Below are 15,289 nucleotides of genomic sequence, written 5' to 3'. Positions count from 1 at the left end.
AGCGGAGTGGTATGACCACTGATCACACAGTTGGGGCGGTGAAGGCCCCCATCTCCCACTTTCCCATCCATCATTCAAGTTAGAGCAAACTCCCAAGCAGCAAGGGCGCGTGCAAGGATCCGAGGCCAGTTTGGGGCGCCCGGGACAACACAGCCCGCGCGGGCGGAACCTTAGTCCTCGGCTTCCTGTTTCCCGCGACCCGCCTCCTACAGCTACACCACCGAGTGGAAGGCCTCCTTCCCCGCCCCCGAGGGCCAGTCCCGAGGATAGGTTTCGCAGTTTGTGATTAGTTATTTCAACGAAACGTTTAACGGATACCCCAACGACTGAGGGCAGTATTCCCAAACAGCGTGTCCCCAACGCGGCCCCAGGGGTCCCCCACAGGGCCAGGCGCCCACGCTCTCCGGCCCGGCACCCGGCAGGCGGCGGCGCCCAGCCCCGGAGCGCGCTCACGCCCCCCTGCCCTGACCTCCGGGTGGCGCGCTCCCCAGACCCCCGCACCGTTGGAGGGAGCTCGGGGCGCTGTGGGCCCGAGGCCGGAGCGAGCCGGGCCAATGGGAGAGCCGCGGAGGGGAGAGGAGCCTGCCTGCACGCCAGGCACAGGGGTGGGAGGGAGGCAGCGCTACGGTCCCAGTCGGCTCGGGCTCAGGACCGAGGCTGGTCTGCCGGGCCCGCCCGCCGGCCAGACGCCGATCTGAGGAAGGCAGAGCGGACCGCGCAGCGGCACATGGCCTCGCCATTCCTTCCGGCGGGGGCCACCTCGGGCGACAGCGGCGGAGAGCTGAGCCCGGGGGATGACTCCGGGGATGTGGAATCCCTCCAGAGCCCCGAGACCGAGGCGTCCAGGGGCCTGGCAGAGCTGTTTGAGAAGGCTGCAGCGCGCGTCCAAGGCCTGATGGAGGTGGCCAGCCGGGAGCAGCTCTTGTACCTGTATGCCCGGTATAAGCAGGTAAAGTCACAGGTAGGGGTGGATACGGGAGAGCCACCAGAGGCCTTCTCCTTCCTCTAAAAACGAATAGTACACGTGCTTGGTTAAAGGATGGGTGTGATGAATGTGTGTGTTTTGTTTTGTTTTTTATCAGCTGCTAGGGATCAGCATCATTCTGGACATGAAAAAGACCTGTCTGCTGTCCTAGGAGTGATATTTAGCTGGGCACCGAATGAGTTTTTCTTGGCCTTTTATGACCTCTCCCAGGGACCTTGCACTTACGCTTCAGAACCTGTACAAAATGAGGATAAAATAAGATTTATCATTCACTCTAGCCAAAGGGTCACGTGGAAGTAAATACGGTAATGTTAAAAAAATTCTTTTGAGAGCCAAGAGAATATCACTGCAATAAAAATGCAGTGCAAAATAAAGTATAACTACTTCTGCTAAATTGGGTTTTTTTTTTCTTACCCTAAATATGTTAGACTTATATTTTGGTTGAATAGGCTTCTGTCTGTTAGATTTACAAAAAAGGTAGAGCTAGTAAACACCAGATGAAATAACCCCCTTCCTTTTCAGAAAAGGAATGGGAAGCCCAAAGAGAATAATAAATAACTTGCCTAGGGTCTTGCAGATAAACTAGAACTAGATTCTAGTTCTAACGCCCTGAACTTCACCTGAAAATATGGACACATATAAAACATGCTTAGTTTATCATTCAAAGAGTCATTGGGTTAGGTACAAGAGGAAAAATAATCGCTTTATCATAATGAACAAATACTTGTTTAGTATCTTTTATGTGCAAATCACTTGAGTGTTATGTCTGCAGAGAATGTACAGAAGCAGAAGCATCATACTTGATTTAAGAGCCTTACAAAGTTACTCCAGGTGTTTAGATTTAAACGTGAAAAATTGCTGACAAGAGTTAAATAACCGTTCAGGAAAACTCCAGCTCTTTGGAACACTGGAAGCAATGAAGTTCTGGATAATAGCCCATTTTATTTTATTTAAAAACTTTAACCTTTCTTTTCCCTCTCGATATCTATTTCCACCTGTATTTAAAAACAGTAGTTGTGGGGTCTCCCTCTGTGTTCTTCAGCTGAATACATTAAATAGAGTTGAAACTTCTTTTGAAGATTAGTATCAGTTGTATCAGTTAAAGTGACTTGGAAGGTATAGCTGTAGGTACAAATAGTATAAATCAGTGTTGAATGAAAATTGCCCATGAATTGACCTTGGAATTTGTTTTTCTTTGCCAAAATTCTGTGTATTTATTTTCTCTTTGTCATTTGCCCTGTTCTAATAACAGTAACACGTGATTTTTTTCTTATTTAACAAGAATTTATTGAGCATTGTGCTAGAACCTGTAACATATCTGATTGATGATTCTCTGGGAAGTATAATACTAATTTTCTCCAAATTCCCTAGAGAACATGTTTTCTTTCTGGGACATGTCTTTATTTACTGATATTAGTATTATTATTAAATATTGATTTCCAGGTCATCAGTAAACTACAGTCCCCTCTTAGCTGGCAACTATTCTGTCTCCAATATACTCACGTCATCTAGATAGTCTGGAAGAGGTGTGTCCCTCATCTTTCAAGAAGTTGCATTAAGGTGTTTAGAGGTATTCTGTATCTGGAAATAAAATTCTCCATTTTAAAGAATAAGATTATGCTTGTTCAGATATGACACTGGGACACAGTTTTCATCAATGTCTTCTAAATATTTTATTTTTAATAGAATTCTGAGACATAACAATGCAGTGTTAAAAATAGCATATTTGAGAGAGTAATAAAGTTGACAGTCCAATACAATTCCTGCATGGTGGATCAAAATTTCTCTTAAAATAATTTATTTTGTATTTGGAATAGTAGCCTATTTTGTAGGCTATATGAGGTCATGTTATCAGCAGGAAGATAAGAAAAATAAGCTGAGATAATGAATTATTTTCTCAGGCAGAGCCTTAAACCTACCTAATATAGTAGCTATTTTAGTCTCATATAAGCCCATGGCTCAAAAATCGTCTTTTGGTGAAGTTTCAAAAAGATCACACTAATTAGCAGTTTTTTTTGTCATCTGTGCATTAGCCTACTCTCTCCCAGCAGAAGATGTAATTGACACCTGTTAAAACTATAGGACAATAAAAATTTTAAAGCTTCTTGGCTTTATTTATAGGAGCCTTCAGCACTAGTAAGGATACTCAATGTGTCTTCCTACTCTAACCTGGGTGCACTTGATACACTGGCATTTGCCATTGACAACCTTTGCTGAAATATTCTGTGCAATTTCAAGGGCACTGGATATATCATAAATATAGTTGACCCTTGAACAACATGGGATTAGTTGCACTGACCCCCTGCACATTCAAAAATCCATGTATAACTTTCAACTTTCCCAAAAGTACTAATAACCTACTGTTGATCTGAAGCCTTACCAATAATATAAAGTCGATTAACACTTATGTATGTTATGTATATTATATACTGTATTCTTAAAATAAAGTAAGCTGGAGAAAAGAGAATGTTTTTTTTAATTGTCACAAATCTCCAAAAATTTGTCCAACATATTTATTGAAAAAAATTCGCATACAAGTGGACCCATGCAGCTCAAACCCATGTTGTATCAGAGAGAACAGAGTGTCGATGCTCTTAAAGTGGCACATTTTATAACTCTGCTTTATAGCTTATGGGTCATTATCTAATGATTTGGAAACTACTGCTCATGATGTCCTAAAATCCTGTAGTTTTATTTTCCTAGTCTTCTCTGGATCCAGAACTCTGAATTTGGGGATACAAAAGCTTTTGTGTCAGGGTACAGGATCACCTGCTGAACTTTTAGTGTCCCCTCACATAATGGTCTGGAGGTGGGTGATCTAGGGCAGGGAGGATGGTTCTGCTTCATAACATCCTCCAGGGGCTGTTTTTTCCTATCTTGTAGCTCAGGCATCCTCAAGGCAGCAGCTCTAAAATTGTGGTCTAAGGATCCCCGAGAATCCCTGAGACTTTCCCAGGGGACCTGTAAAGTCAAAACTATTTTCATAATAATGCTAAGGCACTATTTGCCTTTTTTCTATGCTGTCATAGTGGATAAACCTGCTGGTGTAGTACCATGAATCAAGGTGGTGACAGCAAAGTGTATTAGCAGTCACATTTTTTTACTGTTATATACTCAAAAAAAAAAAGCCAGTTTCATTAAAAAATATCTTTGATGAAGCAGGAAAAATTATTCATTTGTATTAAATATTAATTCTTGAGTAAAAGCCTTTTTAATATTGTGTGTGACGAAATGGGGATACACATAAAGCTCCTGCTGCATACTGAATTATATTGGCTATTTCCAGGAAAAGCACGTGTGGTATTTGAGTTGCAAGCTGAGATACCCATTTTTTTTTCGTGAAATACCATTTTTATTTAACAGAGCAACTCACAGATAAACTGTGCATATTCAAATTTGAGTATTTGGCAGTTTCTTGAAAATGAGTGAAGTGAGCCTGTCACTTTAAGAAAAACAACCGACAGTATTTGTTGCACATGATAACATTTGCGCCTTCAAGTGAAAATTAGAAGTTTGGAAAATATGTACCTGCCACATCAGCTTGACAGCTTCCTAATATTTACAGACTTTTTTGATGATATTAGTAGTGATTTTAATGTTGGTGAATTTTTGCTCTTGTATAATGAAATGTATCAACATTTGGAAGATCCACATAATTCAGTGAATCCATAGTTTCCGAATATTGCACAGAATGATGTTATTATGTATGGGTAAAAGATCCACTCACAGTGAAGTCAGACCCATGGATTTTAATGGAACAGTATGAAAAATCCATTGATATGACCAGATTCTTCAGTGTAGCTAACCTTAAAGAAACCGCTGCTTGTTGAATTTTGGTGTGATGTCAAAGAAGAATATCCACAATAATCTGAAAATGCTCCTGACATACTTCCTTCTTTTCTAACAGAGTATCTGTACAGAGCTGAGTTTTCTTCATACCCATCATCCAAAACAAGATAGAGTGCAACAGACATGAGAGTACAACTGCCTTCTCTTAAGCAGACATTAAAGAGATTTCCAAATACAAAATATCACTTTTCTCACCAATTTTTTTTTGTTTTAGAACATATAGTTCTCATAAAAGTTTTGTTATTTATGTTAACATTTAATGAGTTTATTATTAAAATGTCTTTTAGTTTCTAATATGGTAAATAAAGATAGATATAACCCACAAGAACAAAAACTCTGTGGTTCCTCAATTTCTAAGAGTAAAGAGATCATGAGACCAAAAAGTTTGAGAACTGCTGCCTTCAGATCCTTTTTCCAAGGCCAGAGATGGCTCACCACCACCACTTGCATGTTCTAGCCAGGGCAAAGGGAAGGAGAAAGACAAACCTACCTTTTTTTTTTTTAAAGAAGGTATTTTATCTCTTTCATACACATCCATTCCCCTGAACCTGAGCAGAGGTTGCATGGCCACATGTAACATTTAGCTACACGACCACGTGTCCTTCTGGGACATCTATCACTGTGGGAGAAATGGAGATCATATTGGTATTTGTTTCTGCCACTGGCTGGTGTCTGGATAAAAATAAAAAATAGTAACTACTGATTTCATGATGTCTATTTGTTCGTATCTTTTCTAATAATCCAGTAGTTCAAGTGATTTTAGAGATGACAGAACTGAAGCCTAGATTCTGTTTAGCATGTAAAACAGAGTGGGATAGTAAAGGAATATTGGACTTTAGAGTCAAGTTGTCCTGTATTCAAATCTTGACTATGAATTCAGGATTTACTAATGTGTGAACTGCTACAATTCTCCTTGGCTTCTCTATACTCATTCATAAAATGAGTTTCTAATGGCAAACCTGACAGGATTTATTGTGTGGCTCATTCCACATATGTAAGCTTTTGGTTTATGTTGATTGTTCAAGAAATGCAGCTTCTGCTCTCAACTTTTCTTCCCTCTGTGCCATCATAGCAGGGTTGCTTCTGTATAAGTGTACATCTTAATGTGGTGAATTGCTAAGCAAATGATAGAGATGATAATTGTTATGAATACAGAGGTGGATGAGATCATTGTAGACTGAAAGTGTTCCAAGAATCTGAACTTCAGTAGGGCTGAAAGGAAGTGTAGCATTTTGAAAAGCTGAGGGAAGAAGAGGTGAGGGGGATAACATGAGCAAAATTCAAAATAAAAATCCTTAAAGCAATGAGTAGACCCATCTGGTGAGTAGACTATCAGTTTGCTTTTAGCAAAATTCAAGTGTGTAAGACTAATAGGAGGTAATGGGATAGTCCCTTCTAATAGAAATAAATTGGGGTCAAATTGTGGTATTTAGCCTTAGGTAAAATAGGTATATTTTGTTGGACACATACCTAACATATTTGTTCTGTGTTCAGTAAACATTTTTTACTACCTTAAGTTAGATTCAATCTTAGGTGCAATGAGTGAGTGAAGTACGGTTTCTTAGAGGCTGGTGTTCTGATAGAAAGATGAGACTACACAAAACTTCCTAAAACAAGGTCAAGGTGAAAAGTGCTATCAGGCATACGAAGTGTTATGAGAGTTCATCAGAGAGATTACTTCTGGCACTGGGAATCAGGGTTGTATAATGAATTTTGCACTTGTGTGAATTCTATTTATGCTTTTCATAATGAAAATAATTACTGGATAGCTTAACTACAGATGTTATTTGAAGATTAAAAATAAGCATCTGCAAATGAGAATATTGTGGGATAGAATTTATGTTGAGAAACTCTTGGAATTTTTTTGCATGGTTTCAGGATCTAAATTTATATTGATTAGTTTCATAATAGGGCACTTTAAAAACAATGCATTATGCTGGAGAGAAATGTTTGGGAGAGAAAATGCTGGTAGTGTTATGAGAATCAGCATAAATAATAGGAATTCTGATAAACTGTACTTTTAAGCTTGCTTATTACATGTTTAAAAGTTCTGTATTATATATGGTAATAAGGTTTGCATGATCTATGACTTTGTCTTATACATATAGTTTGCTCACTAATTTAGGAATATAACTGTTTGTCACCCATATTTTTTATGTTTTGCAGTATTAGAGAACAGCTGTTTTATGCAGTAAGTCAAAGCAACCTTCATTTAAAGTTTGGGGGCTTCTTTTTGTTTACTTTTGCAAATAATGTTAAATTTTGTTATTCTGTATAGATGCAAATATTTTCTAATCTGTTACTAGTTACTTATAATACATTTGAAAATAAAAATTTCTCTGCCATTTCTTTGAAAAATAAATTCTTGATTTTCACCCCCTTCCTTTAGGTCAAAGTTGGCAATTGCAATACTCCTAAACCAAGCTTCTTTGATTTTGAAGGAAAGCAAAAATGGTAAGAAATTCTTGGAATCTAATGAGGTTGTGGGAAATGGTTTAGGTGTTTAGGAATTACAAAGCAATGAACAGATTAAATAATTATTTTTATATCAGTCTCTCAGCTGTGGACTGTGTTAGCAAATTGGGAAGAGAGATTAAAAGAATCCACTTTTAGTTAAGTCTCTTAAAGGATTCTTATGTCGTGATGTTGGTATATTTAAATAGTGCACTACAAAATACATTCTTTGCATATGAATAGCTTCTCAGAGAGGATAAGCAATAAGACCTATTGCTTGAGATTTTCCGCACTCATCATACAGCTCCTAATGGCTTCTCTATTCTCCCCTCTCTGAAGGGATTTTTGGGAGAAGGCCAGGAGGATGGGAAGGGAGAAGAGCAGGTAAATCCACATTTTCACTCTTCTCCCCTGCCCCAATTTTATCTCCTCATCTCTTGGTCCTCTGTCCCCACCAACCCGAGCCCCAATGGAAAGATGTGCTTATAATAACCTCTAGGGTAGAAGGAAAAAAGCGGATACTGAGTGCACGTCTTTCCTGAATACATACAAAGGTTATACACTCCCCAATTCTTTTATAATTCAGAGATTCCCTCTTATCCAATGAGGTCTTATTTCCTCTCATATTGTCTAAGTTAAAAAAAAGAGAAATTGCATGCAATTAGGGAAACTTAGGTATAGAAGGAAGGACTTAGAGCACAAGTATTGGAATTAAAAGTATATGGTGTAGGGTTTTAAAAAAAAAAGATGAAATATGGTTATAGAGAGAAGTCCTAAAAGTGGATTATATTTTTACGTTCTAGAGCAGTGCTGCTCAGAATGTGGTCTCCTGGACAAGTTTCCTGACTGTGAACTATTAGTTACCCAGCTGTAAGGAGATGGAAAGCTTGAACCCGAATGTAGATCAGTTATGTCATTAAGCACACTGTGTGGTTCAGCTGACTGACTGGTGTGTAGGACACTCTGAGTAAAGGAAGCAGTACTCTGATTTTCATTCTGGCGGAAGCTTTCTTTGCTGATCATACAAATCATCCTCTAATTGGCATTTTATACTGTTATAGAGAATACCAGACGTAACATTTATTGTGAGTTTTTTGTTTGAATTTATGAAATTTCATAACTTCACCATTATTATTCTCCTTGCTTGTGTGTCTTTTCATTATTTTTAGCAATTTTAAAAAGTTTAGATTTTCAGACCACTACAATAATAATTCAGGCCAGAATCATCAGTGGATGCTGAAATCATTAGGTGAAGAGCTGAGAAGCAATAGTTACACATTCTGACCCACAATTTACTTACTAATTACAAAGAAGAAAATGGGAGATACTGATTTTACCAAACCTTTATCTTACTGATGATGGGACAAACTTGTGCCCTGGATGTGATGACATGCATGTCACTATGTGTTGCTCTTGCAGAATGTTTAACCTGATTCTAATCATGATTATTTTTAGCAAGAATATACTGTAGGTGAAGAAATAATTAGACAAATCCAACTTGAGAAATATTTTATAAAAGAGCTGGTTTGGACTCTTAAAAGGTATCAGTATCATGGTAGGCCAAAAAGGCTAAAGATACATGAAACTCAATGCTGTGTGTGAATCTTGGTTGGCTCCTGGTCTGGGAGAAGAAATCTAGAAAGGACATTTTGGGAAATTAGGGACATAATGAATGTGGTATATGTATTTATGTAATAGTATTGATACTGAATTTCCTCAGTCTGATATATGCTGATATAATTAGGGGTAAAGTGTTAGGATGTATACAAATAACTCTCTAGAGGTTCTGTAAAAATAAATTTATAAAACCTGAGAGAGATGTTATACTCATCATAGGAGCAGGAAAGTAGTGAAAAAGCTGTGGGACTGAGTCTGTTTTACAGTGGGTCAGTGGGTCAGTGGGTCTACTTCCTGGGTGGAAGTAGAGAGAATTGGAAGGGAGAACCAAGAAGGGGCCTATCCTGGAAGTTTGCATAAAAAAAGAAAAAAGGTAACCTGAGGGAGCTCAGGACAAAATATTACTCTTGGTATTTATACATCAGGATATTCCTACCTTCTTACTCATGAGTATTCTTTTCTCTGTGCTCACTACTCCTTACTTTTTTATTTTATTTTATTTTATTTTACTTTTAATTAATGTATCATTGATATATAACTTATGAAGGTTTCACATGAAAAACATTGTGGTTTCAATATCCACCCATATTATCAAGTCCCCCCCACACACCCCATTGCAGTACTGTCTGTCCATCAGCATAGTAAGATGCTATAGAGTCATTACTTGTCTTCTCCATGCTCTACTGCCTTCCCTATGACCTGCCTATATTGTGATTGCAAATTATAGTGCCCCTTAATCCCCTTCTCCCTCCCTCTCCACCCGCCATCCCTGCTCCTCCCCTTTGGTAACCGCTAGTCCCTTCTTGGAGTCTGTAAGTCTGCTGCTATTTTGTTCCTACAGTTTTGCTTTGTTGTTATACTCCACAAATTAGTGAAATCATTTGGTACTTGTCTTTCTCCACCTAGCTTATTTCACTGAGCATAATACCCTCTAGCTCCATCCATGTTGTTGCAAATTGTAGGATTTGTTTCTTCTTATGGCTGAATAGTATTCCATTGTGTGTATGTACCACATCTTCTTTATCCATTCATCTACTGATGGACACTTAGGTTACTTCCATATCTTCGCTATGGTAAATAGTGCTGCGATAAACATAGGGGTGCATATGTCTTTTTGAATCAGGGATCTTGTTTTCTTCAGATAAATTCCTAGGAGTGGAATGACTGGGTCAAATGTTATTTCTGTTTTTAGTTTTTTGAGAAACTTCTGTATTGCTTTCCACAATGTTTGAACTAATTTACATTCCCACCAGCAGTGTAGGAGGGTTCTCCTTTGTCCGCATCCACGCGAGCATTTGTGGTTTTAATTTACATTTCCCTGATGATTAGCGATGTGCAACATCTTTTCATGTGCCTGTTGACCATCTGAATTTCTTCTTTGGAGAAATGTCTGTTCAGATCCTCTGCCCATTTTTTAATCAGATGATTTGTTTTTTGGGTGTTGAGGCATGTGAGTTCTTTATATATTTTGGATGTTAACCCCTTATTGGATAAGTCGTTTATGAATATATTCTCCCACATTGTAGGAAACCTTTTTGTTCTACTGATGTCCTTTGCTGTACAAGAAGCTTTTTAGTTTGATGTAGTCCCATTTGTTCATTTTTGCTTTTGTTTCCCTTGCCCAAGGAGACATGTTAAGAAAAAAGTTGCTTGTGTTTATATTCAAGAGATTTTTGTCTGTGTTTTCTTCTGTGAGTTTTATGTCTTCATGACTTACATTCAGATCTTTGATCCATTTCGAGTTTACTTTTCACCACCCCTCTCTTTTGAAGTCAATGCCTGAGGACTTCCTTAGGTTCCACTTCTAGCAGCTAATAGATGAGATAGTAGCAGTAGGGGAAGGTATATTTCTCACATGTTAAATAAGAAGCTTGAAGCATCTTCCCAGGAAGTGCTGTTTTGTGTGATGATTAGTTGTACTACCAAAATGCCATAACCACAGTTAATTCATAAGACAGGAACTACTTCTGTTGGTCTGTGGACTATACATTTTCAACAGGGGTGGAAGTTGGGTTTTGAAAGTTATAAAATCTTAGGTATTACAGTGGTCTGTGTTCTTCCAAAATTCAACAGATAAGCAATATATCTGTGTTATTAAAATTTCATGGGAGAGGATTTAGGGAAAAAAATGTCTAAAAAGGCTCCCTAGGTGGGGTGATAAGGTCTGTCTTGCTGTAGGCCAAGTAAATGCAAAAAAAGTGGGCTACTCATCTATGGCTGCTTATAGCTATATTCCCAGAAGCTTAAAATGTGTATGCAATTTTTTAAATAATAAAAAGAAATACAGTGTTTGTGTGACATAGTAAATGATCATGTCATTTTGGATATTCTGCACTATAGGGAAGCATGGAAAGCGGTGGGTGATTCAAGTTCCAGCCAAGCAATGCAGGAGTATATTGCACTAGTTAAAAAATTGGATCCAGGTTGGAATCCTCAGGTAAGACTTAATGATTATATAATACTTTCCAAAAACAGCATCTTTCTCTCAAGTAAGTGTTTAAAACTAAGCTTAGGTTTAAGTAACATTGACAAAGTTTCATTTTCTCAAAAGATTATAAAATCATTACAATATATTTATCTAAAAGTACTATTGCTTAAATATTAACATTACCAGCTAATGATACTGAGAACTTCTCTGAATTGTAGAGGAGTTTAAAAGCATAATAATAATTTCAGTCATGTAAAAATTCATTTCAAAATTTGAAAGAATTTAACAAGATCATTATTATCTTGAGAAATAGTAGGTTTCTCTTCGACTTTTTTATTCAGATTTCATTGGTATACAATCTTAAGAAGGTTTCACATGAACAACATTATGATTACCCATATTATCAAGTCCCCCCCCATGCCCCATTGCAGTCACTGTCCATCAGCACAGTAAGATGCTATAGAGTCACTACTTGTCTTCTCTGTGCTGTACTGCCTTCCCCATGAGCCACCTACATTATGTGTGCTAATCACAATGCCCTTTAATCCCCTTCTCCCTCCCTCCCCCTCCACCCTGTCCAACCCCTTCCCTTTGGTAACTCTACTTAGTTCTAGTATTTTGGGTGGATTCTTTAGGGTTTTTAATACACAATATCATGTTATCTGCAAACAGCGACAGTTTACCTTCTTCCTTACCAATCTGGATGCCTTTTATTTCTTGATGTGTCTGATTGCCTTGGCTAGGATATCCAATACTATGTTGAATAAAAGGGGGGAGAGTGGGCATCCTTGTTTCGTTCTCGATGTTAAAGGAAAAGCTTTCAGCTTCTCACTGTTAAGTATGATGTTGGCTGTAGGTTTGTCATATATGGCCTTTATTATGTTGAGGCACTTGCTCTCTATACCCATTTTTTGAAAGTTTTTATCATGAATGGATATAGAATCTTGTCAAATGCTTTTTCAGCATCTGATGCTGAGATTATCCTATGATTTTTTGTCCTTGTTTTTGTTGATATGCTATATGATGTTGATGGATTTTTGAATATTGTACCATCCTTGCATCCCTGGAATGAATCCCACTTGATCATGATGGATGATCTTTTTGATGTATTTTTGAATTCAGTTTGCTAATATTTTGTTGAGTATTTTTGCATGTATGTTCATCAGAGATATTGGTCTGAAATTTTCTTTTTCTGTGGTGTCTTTGTCTGGTTTTGGTATTAGAGTGATGCTGGCATCATAGAATGAGTTTGGGAGTATTCCCTCCTCTTCTACTTTTTGGAAAACTTCAAGGAGGATGGGTACTAGGTCTTCTCTAAATGTTTGATAAAATTCAGTGGTGAAGCCATCTGGTCTGGGAGTTTTGTTCTTAGGTAGGTTTTTGATTACCAGTTCAATTTCATTGCTGGTAATTGCTCTGTTCAGATTTTCTGTTTCTTCTTGGGTCAATCTTGGAAGGTTGTATTTTTCTAGAAAGTTGTCCATTTTGTCTAGGTTATCCAATTGGTTAGCATATAATTTTTCACAGTATTCTCTACTAATTCTTTGTATTTCTGTGGTGTCCGTAGTGATTTTTCCTTTCTCATTTCTGATTTTGTTTATGTGTATAGACTCTTTTTTTCTTGATAAGTCTTGCTAGGAGTTTATTTTGTTAATTTTCTTGAAGAACCAGCTTCTGGTTTCATTGATTCTTTCTGTCGTTTTATTCTTCTCGATTTTATTTATTTATGTTCTGATCTTTATTATGTCCTTCCTTTTACTGACTTTGGACCTCATTTGTTCTTCTTTTTCTTGTTAATTGTGACTTTAGACTGTTTATATGGGATTGTTCTTTCCTGACGTAAGCCTGTATTGCAGTGTACCTGCCTCTTAGCAAGGCCTTCACTGCATCCCACAGATTTTGTGGTATTGAGTTATTGTTGTCATTTGTCTCTACATGTTGCTTGATTTCTGTTTTTATTTGGTCATTGATCCATTAATTATTTAGGAGCGTGTTGTTAGGCCTCCATGTGTTTGTGGGCTTTTTTGTTTTCTTTGTGTAATTTATTTCTAGATTCATACCTTTGTGGTCTGAGAAGCTGGTTGGTACAATTTCAATCCTTCTGAATTTATTGAGGCTCTTTCTGTGGCCTAGTATATGATGTATTCTTGAAAATGTTCCATGTGCACTTGAGAAGAATGTGTATCCTGCTGCTTTTGGGTGGAGTGTTCTGTAGATGTCTGTTAGGTCCATCTGTTCTAATGTGTTGTTAAGTGCTTCTATCTCCTTACTTATTTTCTGTCTGGTTAATCTGTCCTTTGGAGTGAGTGATGTGTTGAAGTCTCCTAAAATGAATGCATTGCATTCTATTTCCCCCTTTAATTCTGTTAGTATTTCTTTCACATATTTAGGTGCTCCTATATTGGGAACATAAATATTTTTAATGGTTATATCCTGTTGTTGGACTGACCCCTTTATCATTATGTAATGTCCTTCTTTGTCTCTTGTTATTTTCTTTGTTTTGAAGTGTTTTTTGTCTGATACAAATACTGCAACTCCTGCTTTTTTATCCCTATTATTTGCAAGAAATATCTTTTTCCATCCCTTCACTTTTAGCCTATGTATGTCTTTGAGTTTGAAGTGAATCTCTTGTAGGCAGCATATAGATGGGTCTTTTTTTTTTTTTTAACCATTCTGTAACTCTGTCTTTTGATTGGTGCATTCAGTCCATTTACATTTAGAGTGATTATCAATAGGTAGGTACTTACTGCCATTGCAGGCTTAGGTTCATGGTTACCAACGGTTCAAGGGCAGCTTCTTTACTGTCTAGCAGTCTAACCTAACTTGCTTATTATGCCATTTCAAACAATCTAAAGGTTTCTTTTTTCCCCTTCTTTTTTTCCTCCTCCATTATTTAAATATTAGGTGTCATATTCTGTACTCTTTGTGTATCCCTTGACTGACTTTGTGGGTAGTTGATTTAATTTTGCATTTGCTTTGTAATTAGTTGGTCTACTTCCTTTATTGTGGTTTTATTTTCTCTAGTGACAGCTATTTAGCTTTAGGAGCACTTCCATCTATAGCAGTCCCTCCAAAATACACTGTAGAGATGGTTTGTGGGAGGTAAATTTCCTCAACTTTTGCTTATCTGGAAATTGTTTAATCCTTGCTTTTAATTTAAGTGATAATCTTTCCAGGTAGAGTATTCTTGGCTTGAGGCCCTTCTGTTTCAGTGCATTAAGTATATCATGCCACTCCATTCTGGCCTGTAATGTTTCTGCTGAGAATTCTGATGATAGCCTGATGGGCTTTCCTTTGTACATGATCTTTTTTCTCTCTCTGGCTGCTTTTAATACTCTGTCCTTGTCCTTGATCTTTGCCATTTTAATTACTATATGTCTTGGTGTTGTCTTCCTTGGGTCCCTTGTGCTGGGATATCTCTGCACTTCCATAACCTTAGAGACTATTTCCTTCCCCTGACTGGTGAAGTTTTCAGCAATTATTTCCTCAAAGAGACTTTCTATCCCTTTTTCTCTCTGCTTCTGGTACCCATATAATGTGAATATTGTTCTGTTTGAATAGTAAGTTATCTTATTCTTTCATTCCTAGAGATCCTTTTTCTCTCTGTGCCTCAGCTTGTTTTCCTGTTCTCATTATAATTTCTATTTCATTTACCATCTTCTGTCTCTCATCTAATTTGCCTTTAAATCCCTCCATTGTATGTTTCATTTCAGATACTATATTTTTCAAAGTTTCTATCTCTTTCTTGAAGTCCTCCCTGAAATCGTGAATATTTTTCTGTAGCTCTGTGAGCATGTTTATGGTTTTTATTTTGAAATCTTTATCAAGAAGATTGGTGATTTCAGTTTCACTTAGCCCTCTTTCTGGTGTTTGAGGGATTTTTGTTTGGACTAAATTCCTTTGCTGTTTCATATTTCTAATGATTACTATGGAATAATAATTTTGTGTAGGTGGCA

General features: G+C 37.6%; 1 protein-coding gene across 2 annotated transcripts in view; it reads left to right on the top strand.

Moving 5' to 3' along the window:
• Positions 1-224: 224 nt before the first annotated feature.
• The window catches only part of ACBD6 (acyl-CoA binding domain containing 6), a 193,860-nt gene continuing 178,795 nt past the window's right edge, over positions 225-15,289 (top strand). Inside the window, exons 1-3 of one of the 2 annotated variants that reach the window (XM_057507916.1) lie at positions 225-961; positions 7,224-7,288; positions 11,246-11,342. In XM_057507916.1, the coding sequence (XP_057363899.1) occupies positions 728-961; positions 7,224-7,288; positions 11,246-11,342 (396 nt within the window). In that variant the 5' untranslated portion in view covers positions 225-727. The remainder of the gene's footprint in view (positions 962-7,223; positions 7,289-11,245; positions 11,343-15,289) is intronic. The other variant, XM_036905941.2, reaches the window with a different exon arrangement.

Source organism: Manis pentadactyla, chromosome 9 (genome assembly GCF_030020395.1).
Source record: "Manis pentadactyla isolate mManPen7 chromosome 9, mManPen7.hap1, whole genome shotgun sequence".
NCBI lineage: Eukaryota > Metazoa > Chordata > Mammalia > Pholidota > Manidae > Manis > Manis pentadactyla.
Note: the sequence above shows the minus strand (reverse complement) of the source record. Positions and strands in the feature narration are given on the sequence as shown.